Raw genomic sequence first — 23,179 nt, 5'->3', positions numbered from 1 at the left:
TTGTTGGTAGTCTTCAGACTTCATAATGCCATGCACACGGTCAAGCAGTCCAGTGCCAGAGGCAGCAAAGCAACCCCAAAACATCAGGGAACCTCCGCCATGTTTGACTGTAGGGACCGTGTTTCTTTGAATGCCTCTTTTTTTCTCCTGTAAACTCTGTTGATGCCTTTGCCCAAAAAGCTCTACTTTTGTCTCATCTGACCAGAGAACATTCTTCCAAAACGTTTTAGGCATGTTTTGGCAAACTCCAGCCTGGCTTTTTTATGTCTCGGGGTAAGAAGTGGGGTCTTCCTGGGTCTCCTACCATACAGTCCCTTTTCATTCAGATGCCGACGGATAGTACGGGTTGACACTGTTGTACCCTCGGACTGCAGGGCAGCTTGAACTTGTTTGGATGTTAGTCGAGGTTCTTTATCCAACATCCGCACAAACTTGTGTTGAAATCTCTTGTCAATTTTTCTTTTCCGTCCACATCTAGGGAGGTTAGCCACCGTGCCATGGGCTTTAAACTGCTTGATGACACTGGATCATTCTGGTCTTTGGAGATGGACTTGTAGCCTTGAGATTGCTCATGCTTCCTCACAATTTGGTTTCTCAAGTCCTGAGACAGTTCTTTGGTCTTCTTTCTTTTCTCCATGCTCAATGTGGTACACACTAGGACACAGGACAGACGTTGAGTCAACTTTAGTCCATGTCAACTGGCTGCAAGTGTAATTTAGTTAATGCCAACACCTGTTAGGTGCCACAGGTACGTTACAGGTGCTGTTAATTACACAAATTAGAGAAGCATCACATGATTTTTCGAACAGTGCCAATACTTTTGTCCACCCTCTTTTTTTATGTTTGGTGTGGAATTATATCCAATTTGGCTTTAGGACAATTCTTTTTGTGTTTTTTCCATTTAAGACAAATTAAATGAAGATAATAATACCAAAGAATTTGTGTTTGCAATCATTTTCAGTAAGAAACTGAGTATTATCTGACAGAATTAAAGGGGTGTCAATACTTTTGGCCACAACTGCAAGTGATTTGTGAGAGCGTCTCTGATGTTGAATGGTGGGACTGAATGGATCTGTGCTGTGTAGCAATGTGAAAAGAGCGTGAGTGCTATACATAGGAGAGGAAAGGAGTGAGGGGCCAATATGGATGGAGTGTAGAGAGTTAACGCCAGGGCAGTGGATGTGTGTGAATGCAGCGGCCAAGATATAAGTTATACAAATGCATATGGTAAATATTTGTGGTAGTCCATATGTACAGGGAGTAGATTTATCTTACCTGTCTCCTGCCCTGTCTAACCGCCATGTTATAACTGCCAGCGTACTTTGATACATGTACATAAATGCCTTCCCCAGGCTAGCTCTGAATTTATAGAAGGCCAGTTCTAAGATCTTCCTTTTTTTTCTCTCCTTACTCGTTAGCAATCAAACTAGGTTAGGACAGCAGGACACAAATGTATTTAGCAGATAAACAAGTGTCCAGGCCTACATGGATCATAAACCACTTTGAAAAGTTACTTGACCTCAATAGCATAAGGGGACAAGCAGGGTGAGTTGAAATAACTATATACCATTATATATGCTGCAAAGATGAAAGATATAGGTTGGACACATGCAGGAATCAGTGAAGTTGCTGGAAATAGTTAAATTGCCTGTATGAAGAGAATAGAGATGCGTGTTAGATTCAGCCATGTTATAACTGCCAGCGTACTTTGATACATGTACTTCGACTACATGTACATAATTGCCCCCCTGCATAAAATTCAAGTTCAAGATGGACGTGTTGTTCCAGTAGTTTTGAGGCATAGGGGAGAAGTGATATGGGGCGATAGCTAGCTACAGAGGATGGGTCAAGAGAAAGCTTTTTGAGGATAGGTGTGATTGAGAGTTTCTGATTTAACATACTTACTCAATGCACACTTTTTATTTTTTTATTTAGAGTGGAGTCTTTCTGATATGGTCATTTAAGGGTTATTTTCCCCATTATGCCTGTCTATTGCTGTTCACATCATAGTCTTTTCATATTTGTATGTTTTTTGGCACTTCTTTTTCATATTAAAGCTGTTTCCACTGACATTTCCTTGATGTGTGCCTTACTCATCTTTCCTCTTACAATACACAACACTATAGATGAGATGTCGTATTCCCAGAAAGACGCAGGCTCAGAGCTGGAGCCTGCACCAAACAGCGGGAGTCCGACATGGGCGTACTATTCGGAAAGGGGTTAATCTAAATGTTTGGCTGTTATAAAGCAGGGTTACCCAACTCAAGTCCTCAAAGCCCACCAACAGATCATGTTTTCAGGATTTCCATTGTTTTGCACAGGTACTGCAGTTATCACCTGAGCAATACTAACGAAATCCTGAAAACATGACCTGTTGGTGGTGGGCCTTCAGGACTGAAGTTGGGGAACCCTGTTATAAAGGAGACACCTGACTCCCAGCACCCAATCAGCGCTGATGTCACTGTCTCCGCCTTCAGACAAACTGAATATGAAGTGAGAGAGCAGCTCTGACTTCCCCTTCATGTTCAATTTGACAGGAGGCGGCACCAGTGTCACCCGCGCCGATTGGCAGCCCCAGAGAGAGCGAGTGCTGACATCTCAAGGCCAAGTGTGGGGTATGACAAGGTGTTGTCCAAGAAGTGAACACCCCCTTTAAGGAGTTAAAGCCCAAATCAGCACCAGTCTCAGGGGTTTACCATATAATTTGTAGTGAATCTTCCATCTCCTTGAGTTGTGAACTACAGCAGGGGTCCCCAACCGCCGGGCCGCTGCAGTGCCCTTGCCGGTCCGCGGACACAAGGGGAGCCAGGGGCGGTCAGTGGCGTAGCGGGGGCTGGGGCGGCGTGTGTAGCGGCGGCAGGGAGCGATCCAAGCAGCTCCGCTGCCTGCAGGAGGGAATAGCAGGAGCGGAGCTGCAAGGACCCGTCCAGCTTCCTGCCCGCCGCCCGCGCTTCCTGTCTCTGACACAGAGAGGAGCGCGCCGCTGCTGTGTCAGAGCGAGGAAGCGCGGGCAGCGGGCAGGTGAGAGGAGAGAGGTGGTGTCTGTGTGTATGTACGTATAATGTGTATGTGTGTGTGTGTTGGTCTGTGTTTGTGTAGCCTGGCCTTGGAGGAGATGGGGACATGAGGAGAAGGCCGTGAGGGGAGTGATGGGGAGAGGGGAGTGATGGGGTGAAGGCAATGATCGGGAGAAAGGAGTGATGGGCTGAAGGCAATGATGGGGAGAAGGGAGTGATGGGGTGAAGGCAATGATGGGGAGAGGGGAGTGATGGGGTGAAGGCAATGATGGGGAGAGGGGAGTGATGGGCTGAAGGCAATGATGGGGAGAGGGGAGTGATGGGCTGAAGGCAATGATGGGGAGAAGGGAGTGATGGGGTGAAAGCAATGATGGGGAGACGGCAGTGATGGGGTGAAGGCAATGATGGGGAGACGGCAGTGATGGGGTGAAGGCAATGATGGGGAGAGGGGAGTGATGGCAATGATGGGGAGAGGGGAGTGATGGGGTGAAGGCAATGATGGAGAGACGGCAGTGATGGGGTGAAGGCAATGATGGGGAGAGGGGAGTGATGGGGTGAAGGCAATGATGGGGAGACGGCAGTGATGGGGTGAAGGCAATGATGGGGAGAGGGGAGTGATGGGGTGAAGGCAATGATGGGAAGACGCAAGTGATGGGGTGAAGGCAATGATGGGGAGAAGGGAGTGATGGGGTGAAGGCAATGATGGGGAGAAGGGAGTGATGGGGTGAAGGCAATGATGGGGAGAGGGGAGTGATGGGGTGAAGGCAATGATGGGGAGAGGGGAGTGATGGGGTGAAGGCAATGATGGGAGATGGCAGTGATGGGGTGAAGGCAATGATGGAGAGACGGCAGTGATGGGGTGAAGGCAATGATGGGGAGACGGCAGTGATGGGGTGAAGGCAATGATGGGGAGACGGCAGTGATGGGGTGAAGGCAATGATGGGGAGACGGCAGTGATGGGGTGAAGGCAATGATGGAGAGACGGCAGTGATGGGGTGAAGGCAATGATGGAGAGACGGCAGTGATGGGGTGAAGGCAATGATGGAGAGACGGCAGTGATGGGGTGAAGGCAATGATGGGGAGACGGCAGTGATGGGGTGAAGGCATTGATGGGGAGAAGGGAGTGATGGGGTGAAGGCAATGATGGGGAGAAGGGAGTGATGGGGTGAAGGCAATGATGGGGTGAAGGGAGTGATGGGGTGAAGGCAATGATGGGGTGAAGGCAATGATGGGGAGAAGGGGGTGATGGAGCACTTATTCAAAACCTATGGTGAGTTGAGTCACATTATAAATGTTATTTAATTATAAGTATGCACTGCTACACTACAACCGTGTCCATAGCCCCGCCCCCTTATGACCAAAGCCCCGCCCCTGCCACACCTCCATCCCCGCCCTGCCGGGCCATGGAAGAATGGTCTTGCTTGAAACCGGTCCCTGGTGCAAAAAAGGTTGGGGACCACTGAACTACAGGGTAAACTGCCGGTATAAAAGGCGGGAACACGGCTACAAGTGAAAGGGAACCCCCTAGTCACAAGTACTAGATTGGTAAGCTTTACCGCTCAGGAGACATGGCGCTGCCAAACATCTTTTCTGAATAAAACCTCAGAATTTCCCTCAGCAACAGCACACAGTCGTTGTGTCCGCTGACTGACAAATCGTCCCTGAGCACACACCAGCCTTCCCGCCATTTTCTGTCAGCGCGCCAACTCCCCTCCCAGGAAGGAATCCGTTATAGCGCCGCCCTTGGTTTCTTGCCAGTCATCACACGTTAACGAGAAATGCTTCCACTTCCCGTAAAGCTCCTCTTCCTCCGGCCCACCCTGTGCTGAGTGTCCGCGCAGAATCCCGCCGCCTCGCCCATCCCGTTACACAAGTTGTCCGTAACCCCGCCCAGGCCACGCCCACTACACCCTGCTATTTACTGCTCTGCCGGCCGGCTGTCCTCCACTCGTCACTCTGCTGCTCGCCCGATCCCTGTCACCATGGTCCGCTACATCGAGAATCTGGTAAGCTGGCGCGCGGCTCGCTTTCCGGCATCTTGTGCCATGTGACTGCAGTCATGTGGGGGAAGCCGGCTGCCATTCTGTTATTGGGCTGGGTGCAGTGCCCCCTATGCACGGCTATGTGGGTACTTACTAACTTGTGGCTGGGGTGCCATGTTTTGTCACCTTCACATCTGCTGGAAGGAGCCGGGTGTGCTGTGGCTCTGAGTTTGTCGTGTGTGCTCAGCTCTGCGACATGTGTACGGATAGGATCGCTTCAGGAGGCCATCACATAATAACTGTCCTGAGGCCAGCACACCCTGACTCCACCACTGTCAGCTGTGGTGTCAGATGACCTGCCCTGCCGGATCTGCAAGGCAGGATGACTAGGCAGATCTCAGAGCCAGCTCCACTGAGTAACCAGGGTACATGCTGACGTATAGACTAGCCTGATGACTGCTCCTGTACATTCCATCCATATAGGAGGATCAGGCACCGACGAGTGTTAATGAAATGGTTAAATGACTTTGGGCCACTGATATCACAGTGCAGATATATAGAACAGGGAGTCCTACATCAGAACCAGGTCTCTCCAGGCTCACCCAAATGGGTTCTGGGCATCAGAACTGGCATCAAAGTGGGCAGACAGTTGATGGTTTTTAAGGGGTTAAATGACTTTGGGCCACTGATCTCACACTAAGAATACACAGAAAGTGATAACCCTGCATCAAACCCAGGTCCTTCCAGCCTGACCCAAATGGGTTCTGGGCATCAGAACTGGCATCAAAGTGGGCGGACAGCCCATTGTCACAGATTTGAATATGTAACTGATGGTCTTTAAAGGGGTAAATGAGTTTGGGCCTATGAGAAACTATTCGGGACCACCAAATACTAAGGTCAGGGTTCTACAGGACTTCTGGCAGAAGGGACAGAAAGCATTTGTACCCATATCCATGTTGCAGGGATACATAATTTTTTTTTTTTTTGCCACGTCTGAATGAGGTTTTTATTCATTATTGCCTTGTACTTGGATGTGTAAAATTCAATGATCTAAAGCTTGTTTTTACTACAATGGACTGCTGCCACAACTAAGGCCGGGGTCACACTTGCGAGAACCTCAGTACTCGGGATCGGAGTGTGCGGCTGCATGTATTTCTGTGCAGCTGAACCACCGGCGGCAGTGCCGAGTATCGAGGTGCGAGGTTCTCGCAAGTGTAACCCGGCCTAAAAGTTGCTTACTAGTGATGAGCGAGCACTACAATGCTCGTTGCTCGAATCAAGCTATTCCTGATACTCGTTTCTAGTATCGAGTATAATGAGTCAATGGCAAATGCAGGCATTTTCTGGCAGACTCTACAAGGAGGTCTGGGAGGTAGTGAAAGTTATGAGTGGAAGGAGAGCAGCGTGGGGAAGACCCCGGAAGTTTCTGACTCCTAGACTGCTGCTGAAAACAACGGTGTAAAGGTACTGTCACACTTGGCAATGTACCAGCGATATGACGCGGTCAGGATCGCTGGTACATCGCTAAGTGGTCGCTAGTGAGCTGCCACACAGGCAGATCTCACCAGCAACATCGCTGGGGACGGGGATCGCTACTTGCCTGTCACACCAGGCGATCCTGCGTCCTCCCCGCCCGGCTCCACGCTCGTCTCTCCACAGGAAGCGCCACAGGAAGCTGACGACAAACAGTCCAACCTGTTCTGGCGCGATCAGCGATAACCAGCGGGGAGCGGGTCGTTGGTAAGTATCACACACAGCGATATCGCTATAACGTCACAAGTTATAGCGATATTGCCAGCGATATCGCTTAGTGTGACAGGCCCTTTACGCTTTTACTCCACTTTAAGGAGTGACAATAAAACATTCCATACTGGAAAAAAGTTACAAAACATTCTTTACTGTATAATGTATTGTACATAAGGCAAAACTTAGAATAAATCAGTAAACCAAAATTGTGTTTGGGTTTTTTTTTTTTTTGCAAATATCATTGTAACTTATGAAGGAAGGAAGCAACAACTGCCAAAAATTACATGGAAGAGGGCCTTGTATACATTATGTTCAATCAAATTGTCATGTATTGGTACTCCTACACTCAATCGCTGTGCACACAATGCAAAGCCTGACAAATATTGCAAGCAGGGTCGCCCATACACCCTTGAAGGCACCAACTGTAGTACCTCATTTAAATATAGTGAGCAAAGTGCAGTTGATGTACAGAACTGTCCCTAGGCAAAATGGAGAATGTATCTGATACAAACAGCGAAGCACAAGATTAGGCCTTAGGACAACATGACAATTTCCATTGTGACTTTGCTGTCACTAGAAGCCACGCGAACAATAGATCCAGTATGACCAGTTTGCACATGTGCTCTCGACTTGTCGGGTTGAAATCGCATACCCAGTTTTTGAGCTGCAATTCAAAAGGACCGGACATTATAAGGGAAGTAGCTTTACTTTTTCTTAGTGGTGGAATCATTCCTAACTCAAGAAGGCATCAAATACTGCATGTGTGATCTCAACCTAGAGACTAGTACATGCATAACTAGTTTCGAGCTTAGGCTACTTTCACACTTGCGTTTTTTTTTTCTGCGCTGCATGCGCAGTGCAAACGCGCATAAAAAATGCATCATGCGTTTGTCTTGTTTTTTGCACATGGGTTTTTTTTTTTAAAACGCATGCGTTTTTTTTTTGCACTGACGTGCGCATCACCATACGCACGTCAGCGCTCCCATAGACTGTGTTTTGGGTGAATTTTGTGCTCATGCGTTTCTCTTTTTTTTTTTTTTTTTTTTTGAGACTGGTCGGATGCACAAAAAAATGCAACAGGATGCATTTTGTGCACCCGGGCGCACACTACAAAAAAACGCATGCCAGTACAAACACATGACTATGTGCACCCATGTTAAGTATAGGGGGGAAAAAACGTATGCGCAAAAAAACCCAAGTGTGAAACCAGCCTTAAACTTCTCTGGTGTAATGCTGGTTGCTGTATGGACATCTGATGGACATCTTAGGCCGGGTGCACGTGATCTGAAAGTAGCTTTGCTTTGGATGCTGTATCAAAAGCACTGCTGTCTATTGAATGCAGGTTATTGCTCTGTGATCGCTGAACCGTGCAGACTCACCACGTCCAATATATTCTATGGGTGAAATTTCTCTTGTGGAGATTAGCGTCTCCTCAAGAGAGCTTGTCATGCTGCGGTCTGAGAGAAGCACCGCATGTCAGTCTCCGAGCATCTGTAGACGTGGGATTCCTTGAAATCCCATCCACTGTGCTGTAGCATCGGGCTGCTGCGTGTTTGATGCTGCATAAGTACGCAGCGTCCAACCCACAGAAACTCTGGTTCGTGTGCCCATACCCATATGTAGTCTGTATTCCTGTGTCCTTCCACCCTTCATAAAGCTTCATTTTGAGGAAGATGGGTTCCTGTAATGGTGCATGTGAAATATTGCTTCCATTAATTGTGAAGTGCTGATGAAAGATCTCAATTTCCTAATACAAGTGTTAGTAAGATTCAGGAAGTGCCTGTTTCGGTGTGTTGCCAAACCCTGAGGCATTGTTACTCTTTAAGCTGATTTCATGTTATTGACTTGACTCCTCTTAAGGACAGGTCACACTACATCTGTAAATGATTTGCATTTGACTCAAAATAACCGTTTATGTAACTGTTGGAATTGTATCCAACCGACAGGCGGTTTCGCCACAAATTACTTTGCTGTGTCAGTCGGTCTGGTAGACAATGACTGTAGAGAAGGGAATAAGGGCTCACCCTCAGCTCCATTCAAGGCTGCTCTGTGAAGCCCTGTTCCTGGGTTCCAGAGCCCTGCTTTCAGAGGATCTTGCAGCTCCTTACAGCAGTATAAGGCCGGGGTCAGAAACTTGCACAAGTCTCGCGTGTCAATACCTGGCACTGCTGCCAGCACTCAGGACCGGAGCGTGTGGCTGATGTATTTCTATGCAGCCGCATGCTCCGATCCTGAGAGCCGGCGGCAGTGCTGGGTATTGACATGCGAGACTTGGGCGAGTTTTTCGCATGTCTGACCCTGGCCTAACAAAGATTAAACCTAGATTTCCCAACCAGGCTGTCACAACTGGAATCTCCATTCAAGAGCCACTTTCCTAACTGCAATAACTTCCTTGTTATCTGATCTATTTAAACTTGGATCTACATAGACATTCAAACTAAATCCTTAAACATGTTTGTCTCGTGATCATGAGAACTGAAACCAGTCAGTAGCAGCGGATAGGCTGTAGAGGTCATGTGACATTGAGCAGTTGCTGATGGGCTGCAGCATTCATGGAACTGTGAAAACTAGCACATCAGGGGTCACCGTTTGTCACAAGAACGCTGGGGACACTGAACTCGAGTGGTGCAGGTTCAAGAAGAAAGTGTTTTTTGTTTTATTTTGTATGTTTGGGGCATCTATTCTATTGTTTCTAAACACTGTTTTTTTGGTGATTCCTTTGTATCCCTGTAAGTTCATACTGCACTTACATACACAAATGATGCACCGTTTTAAAGGTAAACTTGCCCCCTTCAGCAAGAAAATAGCCAAACAAACCACAAAATACAGTTTAAACATTAACTTTCATAAACCTGCAGTAAGGAAAAATGACCTGCAGGTGGCACCACAGTACCCCAAAGCACACTACCAACACATTTGTAAACATGTACTGCTTTTTTGGGGATTACTTCGTCCCACCCACACGATACACAATTTGAAAGGTAAACTTGCTCCCTTCAGCAAGAAAACAGTCAGACTTGAGAGAAACTCGCACGTCAATACCTGGCACTGCCCATCGGCACTCTGATTGGAGCGTTCAGCTGCAAATAAATACATGCAGCCACACACTCCGATCCAAGTGCCGGCGGCAGTGCTAGGTATTGACGAGCGAGTTTCTCACAAGTCTGACCCTGGCCATATTAGCATTTCTGCACAATTTTGCTCCTTCGGAAGACCTGCCCTCTTATGACAGCCATCTAGGCATATGTGTACTGTTTTGATAAAAGCAAATGAGGGAATATAAAGACTAATAATAACGCATTTAATTTAAATAAAGCTAAGATTTATTGCTAGGTCTTACAAAACCTGTATTACAGTGGGAGGCTCAGGTGATGCTTATCCACTGCTTCCGCCTTACTCAATTGTTCAAAGTAGGTGACTAAGTTCCCAGTTGAGCAACTAGATAAACACTTCTTCCTTCTCAAAACATTTATTGAACATGACTCTTAACTTTGGCTTCAGCAAATGTAGATTGTGTCATATTTCTAATCCTCATCAAAGGGTGTGTTTGAGATAGCATAGTGACCTGTGAGAAGTTTTGATTGCTGCAGGGTCTCTGTACCTGGACTACATAAATCTCTGCAACAAAGCGTTAGTGCTCAGCTACGTTTGTCGACCCTCAGGTTTATGATAACCTTTTTGACTTTTTTTTTTTTTTTCTTCTAACTTTTTGTGACCTTAAAGAAATGTATCTTCTTTGGAGAAGGCCTTACTCCTTTTTACACCCAGTTTGTTAAATCTAGTCTTGTTAGCCAGGGAGGCATCTTTTAAGTATCATGCCTCCTTGGCTAACACCATGGGCCTGATGCATCAAGATCGACATTGTTCTTGATGAGTAGATGGGCTGGATTCAGCCACTCTTGTTTAACCCCTTTCCGACATTGGGCGTACATTTACGCTGATGTCGGACTCCCTCCCTTTGATGTGGTGTCCGGCAGTGAGCCCACAACTTTTCCTGGACATGTCAGCTGTTTTGAATAGCTGACATGTGCTCGCAATAGCCGCAGGTGGAATCGCGATCCACCCGTGGCTATTAACCAGTTAAATGCTGCTGTCAAACGCTGACAGCAGCATTTAACAAGCGCTTCCGGAAATAAGCACATCGGTGACCCCCATCACATGATCATGGATCACTAGTGTGTTTCATGGATCACTAGTGTGTTGGTATGACAACTTGAGGTCTCCTGGAGACCTCTACGATTATCAGTGCTGACTTGCTGTGAGCGTCACCCAGTGGTCGGTGCTCACAGCAAGTGAGTGATTCTGCTATATAGAGGCAATTTGATCATCGCCTCTTTGTAGCAGAGCCGACCTTGCTATGGCAGCTTCTAGTCTCCCGTAGAGACTATTGAAGCATGCCGAAAGTAAAAAAAAAAAATTACAAAGTTCAAATCATCTCCTTCTTTTGCCCCATTCAAAATAAAACAATAAAAATAAGATAAAACATGCACAATACATATTAGGTATCGCTGAGTTCAGAATCACGCTATCAATAAAAAAAATTAACCTGATCGCTAAACGGCATAGCGAGGGGAAAAAAAAGCCAGAAATTTTTTTTTCACCGCTTAGATAAAAAAAAAAAAGAACCTAGACATGTTTTGGTGTCTATGAACTCGTAATGACCTGGGGAATCATAGTGGCAGGTCAATTTTAGCATTTCATGAACTTGGTAAAAAAGCTAACCAAAACAAGTGTGGGATTGCAAGTTTTTTTCAATTTCACCGCACTTGGAATTTTTTCCCTGTTTTCTAGTACAAAACATGGTAAGGCTGTGTGCACACGCTGCGGAAAAGGTGCGGATTCATCCGCGCGGATTTTGTACAATCCGCAGGTGAAACCGCAGGTCAAAAGACCTGCGGATTGCTCTGCGGTTTTGCCCTGCGGTTTTTCATCTCCTCAATGGAGGAGATGGCAAACCGCAGGAGAATCCGCAGAAAGAATTGACATGTCAATTCTTTCTGCGGATTGAAAACCGCAGATAATCCGCGCGGAAAATTCCGCACCGTCTGCACTGCAGTTTTTGATTCCCATAGGGAATCATTGTACTGTACACCGCAGCAAAAACTGCTGCGGGTCCGCAGCGGCCAAAACCGCTGCGGAACCGCAGCAAAATCCGCAGCGTGTGCACACAGCCTAAAACCAATGGTGTCATTCAAAAGTACTGTACAACTTGTCCCGCAAAAAATAAGCCCTCACATGGCCATATTGATGGAAAAATAAAGTTATGGCTCTGTGAAGAAGGGGAGCAAGAAATGAAAAAAGCTCCAGGGGTTAACTAAGAGGCATACCCCTCTTCATGAATCAGAGGTGTGTGTGTGTCTCACCACAAATCTTTCTCCAGCCCCATGATGAGCAGCGGTCACCAAATTCATGATGAGCGATGGTCATCATGTCCCAGATCCTCCCACTTTGTCCAAGTTGCATGAAAATGACTTGAGAGCACCAAATTGCCTATTTTTAGTGTAGCTGAAAGTTGTGCCCAAATTGCCACTCTTCCAAGCTTTTTATGCCAGAATACTGGTGAAAAAGCTTTGATAAATAACACCCTATATGTCTCAGGAATGGAGATGCACGCGGAAAAGAAAACCAGATTTGAGAGAATCGTGGCCTTTTTGACCAAGTAAATTGCTTCTCTTATTTTTTATGTGCTTTTTGTTCTGTGAATTGTTACAAAAGTTTCTGTTTACTTAAAGATCAGGTATGCCTTACCTTGGAGGCTATGAGGGCGTCATGCTGCATATGTGGGAGGCTGTGTGGGAGCTCTTACAGTGTATGTATATAAGGGGCTGTGGGGGTGGCTCATAGGATGGGGAGAGATATTATATATATATCCCGTTCTACGCCTGGGTGGCGGGCATTTTTATTGGTATATGGTCTCACATCCTGGTATGTGCTGCACCCCTCATCCCTGTCCTGGTATGCATGGTCATCTCATCCCCCTATCCTGGTGTGCATGATCCTCTCACCCCCCAATCCTGATATGAATGGACACCCCTATTAAACTGCACACATTAAAAAAAAAAACCTTTATACTCCCTTTTCTTCCCTGTGTCCAGCGCTGTCCTGTTCTGGGTGTGTTGTGGTGCCAAACTCGGCGCCTGAGCTGTCCTCGCATTCCGCCGCCATGTTCTTGAAGACACACTGCAGTGTGTGTGTGTTCAACAAAATGGCAATGGTAAGCGCGGACTGCGCAGGCGCCGATTCCGGCGCTACAACACGGCCACTCCAGACATTAGCTGACGAAGCAAGACCCCGCCAGCAACAACGGGTTCTGTAAGGTGTTGCGGAGATCGCGGTATGCGTTCATTGGTTGCGCATTACCGCAATCTCCTGGGGGTCTGCGTCACTCTGTGGGGGAAGCGTCACTCTGGGTCCAGACTGCGCAGGCATGTTGCGCTTGCGCTGTCTATAGAGGCTCTATGTCAATTATATTGTAATATCGATATTAATATGGAGTAGAATTAATTTCAGCCTATTAGTTTGGCCTCTACAACAGTCTCTGTCTCATGTGGCCCCTTTAATTGCCCACCCCTGCTCTAATGGCCCTGTCACACTAAGCGATGCACCAGCGATCCCGACAAAGATATGACGCGGTCAGGATCGCTGGTGCATCGCTAAGTGGCCGCTAGTGAGCTGCTAAACAGGCAAATATCATTAGCGATGTAGCGACGCAGCAGCTGTCGTAGCTTACCTGTCAGACGCAGCGATGAAGACGTCCTCCCACTCGCGTCGCTCATCTGTGCCAGCAGGAAGAAGCCGACGAGAAACGGCCCAGGACGCTCTCACGCGATCAGCGATAACCAGCGGGGGAGCCAGTCGGAGGTAAGTATCACACATAGCGATATCGCTAGCAATATCGCTGTTGCATCACAAAATCAGTGACGCTTTAGCGATATCGCTAGCGATCTCGCTTAGTGTGACGGGGCCTTAAGTCTCCAGAGTCTGTTACATTTTCTGGATCACTGGAGAAGTGTTCAGGTGCTTAAAGGCCTTGCATAACAATACTGCTGAATCACTGTGTATACTGTTACAGGTTTCCTGTTAGGTTTCATCAAGGAAATGTAAATACATATGTGATGCAAGTAAATTAGTTAAACCCTTAATTGTAAATGGCAGAAACAATGAATTTAAAAGGGATTGGTGTCAATTTTTGTATAATGGAGTCCTTTGACAAGTTGTAGAAGACAACCCCTCCACCTCAACCAATATTGAACATATTACATAGGGAGGTTTCCTGCCCAGAACAGTCCCGTACAATATATAATAAATAATACATGTTTCATAGGCACATCTTGACCACAACAGGTTACACTTGCCTGTGTTGCCCATAGCAACCAATCGCTTAAGCATCTTTCATTTCACCGGAGCTGTTTATATGAAAGCTGAGCTGTGATTGGTTGCTATGAGCAACAGTTTTCCCACTCCACAACACCTCAGCAGACAGTGACTGGGTGGGAGTAATCTAGCATCCCTGGGAACATAAGCTCCCAGCCATTATTTGCCCCCCCCCAGAAAGGAGCAGAGAGCACATGACAAATGAATCACCCACTCTATTACTGCCACCCTCTGTTACCGGTGTAGAAAACTGCATCATCAGGGGCCACACTGCCAGGTTACATAACCTCAAATCTCCAGGAACTCCCTGCTCAGAGCCACCTGGCTCGGGACTGTGGGATAGAGGATGGGTATAAGGGCACGGAACTATGGGATGGAGGATATATATGATGGGTATATGGGCATGAGACTGTGGGATGGAGGAAAATCATTATAATTTGTTATAACTAACCACAGTTAGTTACTATGCCTGGGCGCAACACCGGCTCTTCAGCTAGTTCATTAATATATAATGGAGAATGAAAGTGACTGTGGTGAGACGTTTCAACCTTTTCACTGCAAAGGTTTTTTGGGTGTCTTGTGCCTCTGATAGCCAGGACAACTTTCAGTTTTGACATATAAAGGGAATCTGTCACCTATTTTGAGCCCTATGAGCGGCTGCCATCGCCATCAGGGGCTTATCTACAGCATTCTGTAATGCTGTAAATAAGCCTCTGATGAAACCTGGAAGATAAGAAAAACGAGTTTGTATTATACTCACCCGGGGATCCGGTCCGGCGCCTCCCATCTTCTAGCGATGACATCCTCCATCTTACTTCTGCCGTGGCTCCTGCGCAGGCGTAATTTATTTGTCCTGTTGAGGGCAGAGTAAAGTACTGCAGTGTGCCGGGAAAGGTCAGCGGTCCGGCGCCTGCGCACTGCAGTACTTAACTCTGCCCTCAACAGGGCAGATAAAGTACGCCTGCGCAGGAGCCACGGCAGAAGTAAGAAGGAGGACATCATCACTAGAAGATGGGAGGCGCCGGGACCCCCCCCTCCCCCGGTGAGTATAATCTAACTTGCTTTTCTTACCTTTTCAGGTTACATCTGGAGCATTACAGAATGCTGTAGATAAGCCCCCGATGGTGATGGCAGCAGCTCATAGGGCTAAAAAAATAGGTGCCAGATTCTTTATAATAAGTAAAGCAAATTACAGTATATTCAACCTTAGAACCCGTGTTTTCTGGCCAATTGTCAAAATAACTCGACTCTTTTATACATACAAGTACCTTCATGCAATTTTGATGCAAGGTGACATTTTTCCGTTGCTATATAATCTGAAAGCAGCATAATGTAGTGCCAGAGATGCTGTTTTAATAAAATCATGTTTTTCTCTCCAACATATTTCTAGTTTTATTCATAATTATCTTAAGTCATATTGCAAGGCTTGTTAAAGGTTACTATTCATTTTTAGGATTTCTACTTCCCATAGTCCTCTTCGTGTCTGAAGAGGTAGTTTGCATATTTAATTTTCCAGAGGAACATGCATGGTGTATGTCTCCTCACTCTGACATGGTAGGCCTAGTATAATTAATTCAGTCCTTCATTTGTAGGCTTAATATTCTGCATTTTCACTTATAATTGGTAAATCAAATTGGACCCACATTGACCCTGGTTAATGTAAACCGGTCTAATATTACATGGGATTAACTAACATGAATGGAACACAAATGTATATTTAAAATCCCTCTTCTTTATATTTCAGGATGAATTTAAAACTGCCCTAAAAGACGCCGGTGAAAGACTTGTAGTTGTTGACTTCACAGCAACATGGTGTGGACCATGTAAAATGATCGGCCCTTTCTTTGATGTAAGTAATTTGTCTGCGTGAGTTATGTAAGGCTGGTCATGGGAGATATTTTCTACACTTGTTCTCCATAGAAATTTTACTGTAGGTTTCACCTTCATTAAAAAGGCTGAAAACCCTAATTAACACTCTGGGCAATGAGTAAAAATCTTAAAAAAAAAAAAAAAAAAAAAAAAACATCTATAGCATGGCCTTTATTCCATGTGACTTGAGTTTTAAGCCCTTGGTGCAAGTGGACATAAGTGTATGTTGGTGCCAGGATTCACATATATAAAGCTGATCCATCTCGACACTTCTCGGATGCATTCTGTGTTACACAGTTGACATCTGCCTGTAAGTGCATTAACTGAACCTGTGTAGCCATTTAGATGCTGCTGGCAATATTTAAATGGCTGTGTCAAGCTTGGGGGAAGCCAGTGGTATGCCGTGGCAGCTCGGAGACTAATGCCCCCATGGCTGCAATCTTGGGACTCCTGTGAAGCCAAGCAACAAACTGGGCTTCATACCAAACGTTCACTTCTACTATAAAAGCAGTATTGCAGTTTATAGGACAAATGGTGAAAGATTTGCAGGGTCAACGTCTTCTTTTTTGGGGTTTTCCAGTTTCATAAAACCTGTCGCCGGGCCCAAGTTAACCAAAAAAAATAATTTTCCTTTATGCACCGTAATGGGGCCCAGCATGGAGTCCATTGCTGCTCCTATTGTCTGTTTTTGCCTGCAGCATTAGTAATGACACTAGGAGCAGCAACGGGGAAAACCAAAAAAGTAATATGCATGCTACCAGGATAATACCAGGGTGGTGATGCTATGGGGAGGTGACTAAAATGCTGATAAAAATAAATGTGCTCGTTCTTAAGGTATTACCCTGCTTTATTAATAACACAATCTACATTGAGTACTGGCGCTGCACAGACACAGGAGCAGGAAACCCTGAGTCTGTGTGATGTGTATGTTAGACATTCTAGCGGCTAGTCACCACTCGCTTACTTGGGTACGAGAATTCACATGACTGCTTATCCTGGAAAGTTACCTAAAATAAATAGTACTTCTTGGGGCTCATACTCGCTTGTGAGAGACTCGCACGATTCTCGTGCGAGTCTCTTGCAAGAAAACCTGGGACCGGAGCGTGCGGCTACATGTATTTCTATGCAGCCGAGAATCGTGCGAGTCTCTTGCAAGTGAGTATGAGCCCTTACATGAAGGCTATAAAGCATAGGTTTACCATTGTATGGCATATTGGGATATGAGTCCTTAATGTATTTTTTTGGCAACGCTCCTTATGCCCAGGAGCTGTGGTATGATCAGACCATGTCCCTGTATGGTCACACTACCATTACACAGTAAATGGCGGGTGCACACTTGCAACATTATCGCAGCACATGTTTGTTTTTTGTTTATATATATTGTGTGTGTTTAATTGTGGAACTTATTTTTATTCCAATATATATTGGTTACAATGTGCTTTGCTCATGAAAACCCCTTTGACAGCAGGTATCTAGTCATATAGGTGAACTCTGGGGGCTCCACTGTGAGCCAGGGTGTAGCGCTGCTGAGAGAAGGTCAGTACTCCAGACTAGTGCAAGCTCCCATGAACACCTTGTTACTGATTTGTTTGGATGTGTAAATTTAGCCTAAAGGTATGGTCACATGGGACCTCTGCAATATTCCCTCAGGACTTCAGTATATTCCAGTAACAGCAAACTGCCTGAGATTAACAACAAATCTGATCCGCACAGCAATCTACACAAGAATTGACCCACAGTGTAGAACTTTAGATTGTCAGCTTTGTAAATTAATCTTTGCGATGCATATGGTGAAACTTGCCCCACGTGATCGTACCCCAGTGATTTAGGTAGATTCTCAATGACCATACATGCCCTTGCTCATTTTTTTTCGTTGTTTGTTTCCAGACCCTGAGCACAAAATACCCTGAAGTTGTATTTCTTAAAGTGGATGTGGACGATGCAGCGGTAAATTCTATTTTCGCCAAATTTCTTGTTTTATTATTTAAGCCTTCATACTGCATTTGCTAAATTGACTTTAGGCTAGTCAATAAAATCTGTCTTTCTTCTGGCCAGTAACTTCCTTGTACTTACATTTTTATACAGTTGTATTTTCAATTATTTTTGAATTTGAAGGGAAATCTAGTATTTTCTTAGCATTGTAAAAACGTTTTACATGTTTAACCCTTAAATATAGAGGACCACTTTAGAGCCAGCTTTTTTTGGGTTACTATTTGGTGAGAACCTTTAACCCCTTCAGAAAATCATGCAGGGCTGTGGAGTCGGTAAGCCAAACCTGCGACTCCGACTCCTCACTTTCCCTTACACCGACTCCAACATACATTGCTTATATTTAAGTGAAAAATGTATTGTAGTACAATGTGAACATCAGACATTTGATCATTTCTATGATCCAATAATCAAGATATTTAGAACATACCGTAATATCTATTTATTGGAATACAACTTTAGAACACAAAAAACTGTAATACACTGTATAATATCGAAATATATATATATATAGTACAGACCAAAAGTTTGGACACACCTTCTCATTCAAAAAGTTTTCTTTATTTTCATGACTATGAAAATTGTAGATTCACTCTGAAGGCATCAAAACTATGAATTACATGTGGAATTATATAATTAACAGCTTCTAACAGTCTATTCAGTAGGACTATCACCTGTGTATCCACTAGACTTCAGCACAACACAACTGATGGTCCCAACCCCATTTATAAGGCAAAAAATCCCACTTATTAAACCTGACAGGGCACAAATGTGAAGTGAAAACCATCTCCGGTGACTACCTCTTGAAGCTCATGAAGAGAATGCCAAGAGTGTGCAAAGCAGTAATCAAAGCAAACGGTGGCTACTTTGAAGAAACTAGAATATAAGACATATTTTTAGTTGTTTCACACTTTTTTTTGTTAACGGTTTAATTCCACATGTGTTAATTCAGTCTTGATGCCTTCAGAGTGAATCTACAATTTTCATAGTCATGAAAATAAAGAAAACTCTTTGAATAAGAAGGTGTGTCCAAACTTTTGGTGTGTGTATGTATATATATATATATATCTATACACACGCACACTTATCTCAGCTAAGACAAAGCCTAGATCCTCAGGCTACATTCACACTATGGGCGTAGCCAGGATCAAACCTAGGTGGGGGGGCAGAACCTCATGCTGTTCTGCAGAATTTCATACTGCACACCTCAGCTGCTGCAGAACCTCATACTGCACACCCCTACACTTGAAAATAAAGCCTGCACCTTAAGAAGATGTGGTGATGAATGCAGTCTATTTATTCCAACTATCAATTGATGTTGATGTGTTACTGAAGATGAGCAATGCCTGTCCTGGGCGTAATTTTGGGCAGCTATGAGGTGTCCCTGACTGGTGCTAAAAAAAAAAAAGGAGTGTTAGTCTGTGTGCTATCCGGCTTTCATTCTTTTTGGTACAGATATGATATGGATATATAGAGCAGATTTCTAATCTGCTTTTGCTATTGAAAACATTATCTATGAGCTCAAAAACCATTCAGGTGATGCGGTTTTTTCAAAAGCTGATCTGCTTTTGCAACTGAAAAGCATATCCTCAAAAAAACGCAGGAAAAACGCTGTGTGTGAATGTAGCCTTAGATCAGAAATAGAACAGTCATTTATAGGACATTTCATAACTTTCCCAAATTCCTATGAAAAAATACTCAGCACATTCTGCATTGAACTACTGTACCCAATTTATTATATATTGTCGGAGTCGGTCCATTTTATACCGACTCCACCAAAATGAGCACGACTCCGACTCCACAGCCCTGAAATCATGTCTTATGACGTGTATAGATACATCACATGTAGGGTCTCCGGCGCTGAACCCACTCTTTTTTTTTTTTTTTTTTTTTTTTTTTTTTTCACGTGACAATTGATTTCATCAGCTGACTTGTGCCCCTAATAAACATGGGTGGAATCGCGATCCACCCGTGGCTGTTAACATGTTAAATGCCGCTGTCACGAGCTCTTCTCCCTCAGCGCCCCTTTCACATGACTGGGGCATCAATGGATTGGCATGACAACCCGGGGTCTGCAGGAGACACCTTTTGTGAGTGCCGATTTACCTTGAAGGGTTCCCTCAGGCCGGCGTTGATAGCAGATGATCAATTCTGCTACACATAGCAGTGCTGAATTGCAGCTTCAGGTCTGCTAAGGAGACTATTGAAGCAAGTAAAAAGTGTTAAAGTCAAATCACCCCCCCACCACCTCCTTTTGCCCCATGTAAAAAAAAAAAAAAAAAAAAAAAATATTTAGTATCGCTGCTGTCAGAAACATTTAATCTATCAATATATAAAATAATTATTCTGATCGGTAGACGGCGTAACAAGAGAAGAATTAAAATGCTTGTTTTATTTTTTTGGTTAAGGCAACATAATAAAATGCAATGATAGGCGATCAAAAGATTGTATCTACACCAAAATGATAATTGAAAGTGGCAGCTCAGCCCTCACCTAAACTCAGATACTGAAAAAATTGAGGCACGATGGGTCACGGAAAATGGGGCGCTCTGGATTTTACTTATATCCCCCCCCCCCCTTCACCAATCTCACCTGGCCATGTTGACGGAAAAATAAAGTTGTCAATGGGAAGACTGGGAGCAACAGACTGGAAAATGGCTCGAGGGTGGTCGGTGTTAAAGCTCTTATGCATTATTAAACTTGAGTTTCTAAGGAATTCTCTGCCACCATACCTTTCCTTTTGTATCCAATCGACTGGAACAGATGTGCTAAGGCTGAGTGCAGATGGACTTTTTGGTCCTGCGGATTTTTCCATGCAGAATGGAAGAAAACCGCAGGTCAAATGACCTGCATTTTTCCTCCGGATTTCTTCCATTTTTCACGCGGGTTTTTGTGCGGTTTTCCATTGCGGTTTTCCCCTTGCGGATTTGGTGACAGGGGAGAGAGAAAACCGCACAAAAGAAGTAACATGCTGCGGATTTTGTACCGCAGAAAAATCCGCAGCGTCTGCACAGCGTTTTTTTTTTTTTTTTTTTTTTTTTTTTTTCATTGCTTTTAATGGTACTGTACATCACAATGCGGATATGCAACGTTTCTGAGCGGTAAGATCCGCTGCAAATCTGCATCGTGTGCACACAGCCTAAAGGTTACGGTTTTAGGCCTCATTCTCACGTCAGTATTTGTCAATATTTTTTCGTCAATATTTGTATGTCAAAACCATTAGTGGAACTTACAGGGAAATACTAATTGAATGCCTCCAGTCCTGTGCTTTGGAGACACTCCTGCTTTTGGCATACCAATACTGCAGAAATACTGTTGCCTATAGATTTTAAAGGGAATCTGTGAAAGTTTGGGAAGTGAAATCCTGTTATGTGCATGTGTTTCTTTCAACGACCAGTCCAGCGACTATATCTCTACATGACTGGTTTCCTTCATTTACTAAGAAAGCAACATTTAAATTGATATGCAAGTGAATATGCTAGATATGAAGGTTCTGTTCCCTGGCTAACGCCGGCTCCTTTGCCTGAAGTTACACAGCAGGAAGAGGAGGAACTGGATGAAGAATAGAGCTGGAGTGACGGAGGCTTCAGATCCACATTGGCTCTTTAGCCCCACTTGCATATGAAGTCAAACGTTGATTTCTCAGTAATGGAGGAACTGGTTGGCCAGGTAAAGCTATTCCTGGACTTGTCTGTCTTGTGCAAATAAATAGCTTGTGGGGAGGAGGGGTGAAATCCTGTTGACCACAGATTCCCTTTAAAGCAACAGCATAATAAATAAAAAAACTAAAAAAAAAAACACCTTATTGTGGGGTAAAAGTACATGGTGTTTTTGACTTGTCAATCCCAGTATCCTTCACTTTCTTACTTGAATTTTTTTTTCTACCCACCCTTTAGGACGTTGCTGCAGATTGTGAGATCAAATGCATGCCAACCTTTCACTTCTATAAAAATGGAAATCGGGTATGTATTTGCCAATTGCATTTCAGAGCTGTCGTCTTTGCGTTTCATGTGCGATGTCTAACAGTCCACTGGGTACATTGATTTTGCTAGACACGACGAGGGTTAGAAGCGGCTAAAACTTGACCTATTACTGCATAATAAAGTAATTCTAATAGCCTTACAAATGCACAATGATGTTATATGGGTTGTCCCTACTGCTGGACCTCCCCTTGTCGATCTGTGCTGTACTTTCCTCCTGGACCAGCTCCACTCTGGCCCTGCTGGTCTTCAGAGGGTACTGCAGGGAAAGGAAGGCGGCCCAAAGCGATAGTGTCCATAATTTAATTAGTCTGTACGTGACTGAATATAAAGTTTACTGTTTGTTTTTTGTTTTTGTTTTTTTCTCCTCTCTTCAGGTGCATGAATTTAGTGGCGCCAACCAGGCCTCTTTGGAGCAGAAAGTGCAAGAGCTGAAATAAATGTGTAATTGTGTCTGCTTTTATTCATTTATTTTTTTTTGTACATTATAACTTCAATCGAACTGTGCTATCAATGAAATATATATGAAGGAAACTGCAACCATTCCTTTTTTTTTTTTATTCAAACTCTATAGAGGATGCTAGCCTTTGAATTATTCCTGTATTGTACTGTAAATGGAATGGACCCAAGGACATGTGTTGAATAAAATGGCTGCTAGAACCCCCCCCCATATCCTTGTCTATTGCATATTTATTTTTTTCTTTCAATATGGTTTGGTGACTTGATTGGTAACAAGATGTACAACATCTTGGTTAATCTATGAGCATATGAAGTTACTTCCCTTATCGTCACTATTGGGCAAAAGGGCTTTCCAGAGCGTGACACTGGGAACTCCTCATTTAAAAGAAAAAGATATTTGGGAGATAACACTCTGCTGTCAGAGTTGGAACAGAAATTGCAAGCTCAACCTTAAAGGGAAGGTGCCATTAAAAAAAAATGTTTTTACTCTTCGCCACGACAGCACCCACTGGAGGTATCGGATCTGCCCATTTGGAACAGGAAACCCTACAGGAAAGATAAAAGGGGCGGTCCGCCTTTCCTCCTCAGTTTTGGTTTCCTGTTCCAAATGGAGCAGGATCCTGCAGGATCTTACCCGGGCCATGCATCCGCCTGTGCGGTCTCCTCGGGAACGGCAGGGGCTGCGGTCCGGAAGCAGCGTCGGGGGAGATTCCGTTTGACGGCTCCCCCCTCGTCTGGTGGCTTACCAGGGAGCGGGCCGGTC

At 44.8% G+C, this 23,179-nt stretch overlaps 1 protein-coding gene across 1 annotated transcript; it reads left to right on the top strand.

Moving 5' to 3' along the window:
* The first annotated feature begins 4,788 nt into the window (after nt 1-4,788).
* Nucleotides 4,789-22,627, top strand: LOC141055743 (thioredoxin-like). Its single transcript, XM_073552436.1, has 5 exons — nt 4,789-5,023; nt 15,864-15,968; nt 17,876-17,935; nt 21,874-21,939; nt 22,335-22,627. The coding sequence occupies exons 1-5, from the start codon at nt 5,000-5,002 to the stop codon at nt 22,395-22,397; spliced, it is 318 nt and encodes a 105-aa protein (XP_073408537.1). The 5' UTR covers nt 4,789-4,999; the 3' UTR covers nt 22,398-22,627.
* The last annotated feature ends 552 nt before the right edge of the window (nt 22,628-23,179 follow it).

Source organism: Dendrobates tinctorius, unplaced genomic scaffold, assembly GCF_039654945.1.
Source record: "Dendrobates tinctorius isolate UK_male_01 unplaced genomic scaffold, ASM3965494v1 ptg000191l, whole genome shotgun sequence".
NCBI classification, from domain to species: Eukaryota; Metazoa; Chordata; class Amphibia; order Anura; family Dendrobatidae; genus Dendrobates; species Dendrobates tinctorius.
Note: the sequence above shows the minus strand (reverse complement) of the source record. Positions and strands in the feature narration are given on the sequence as shown.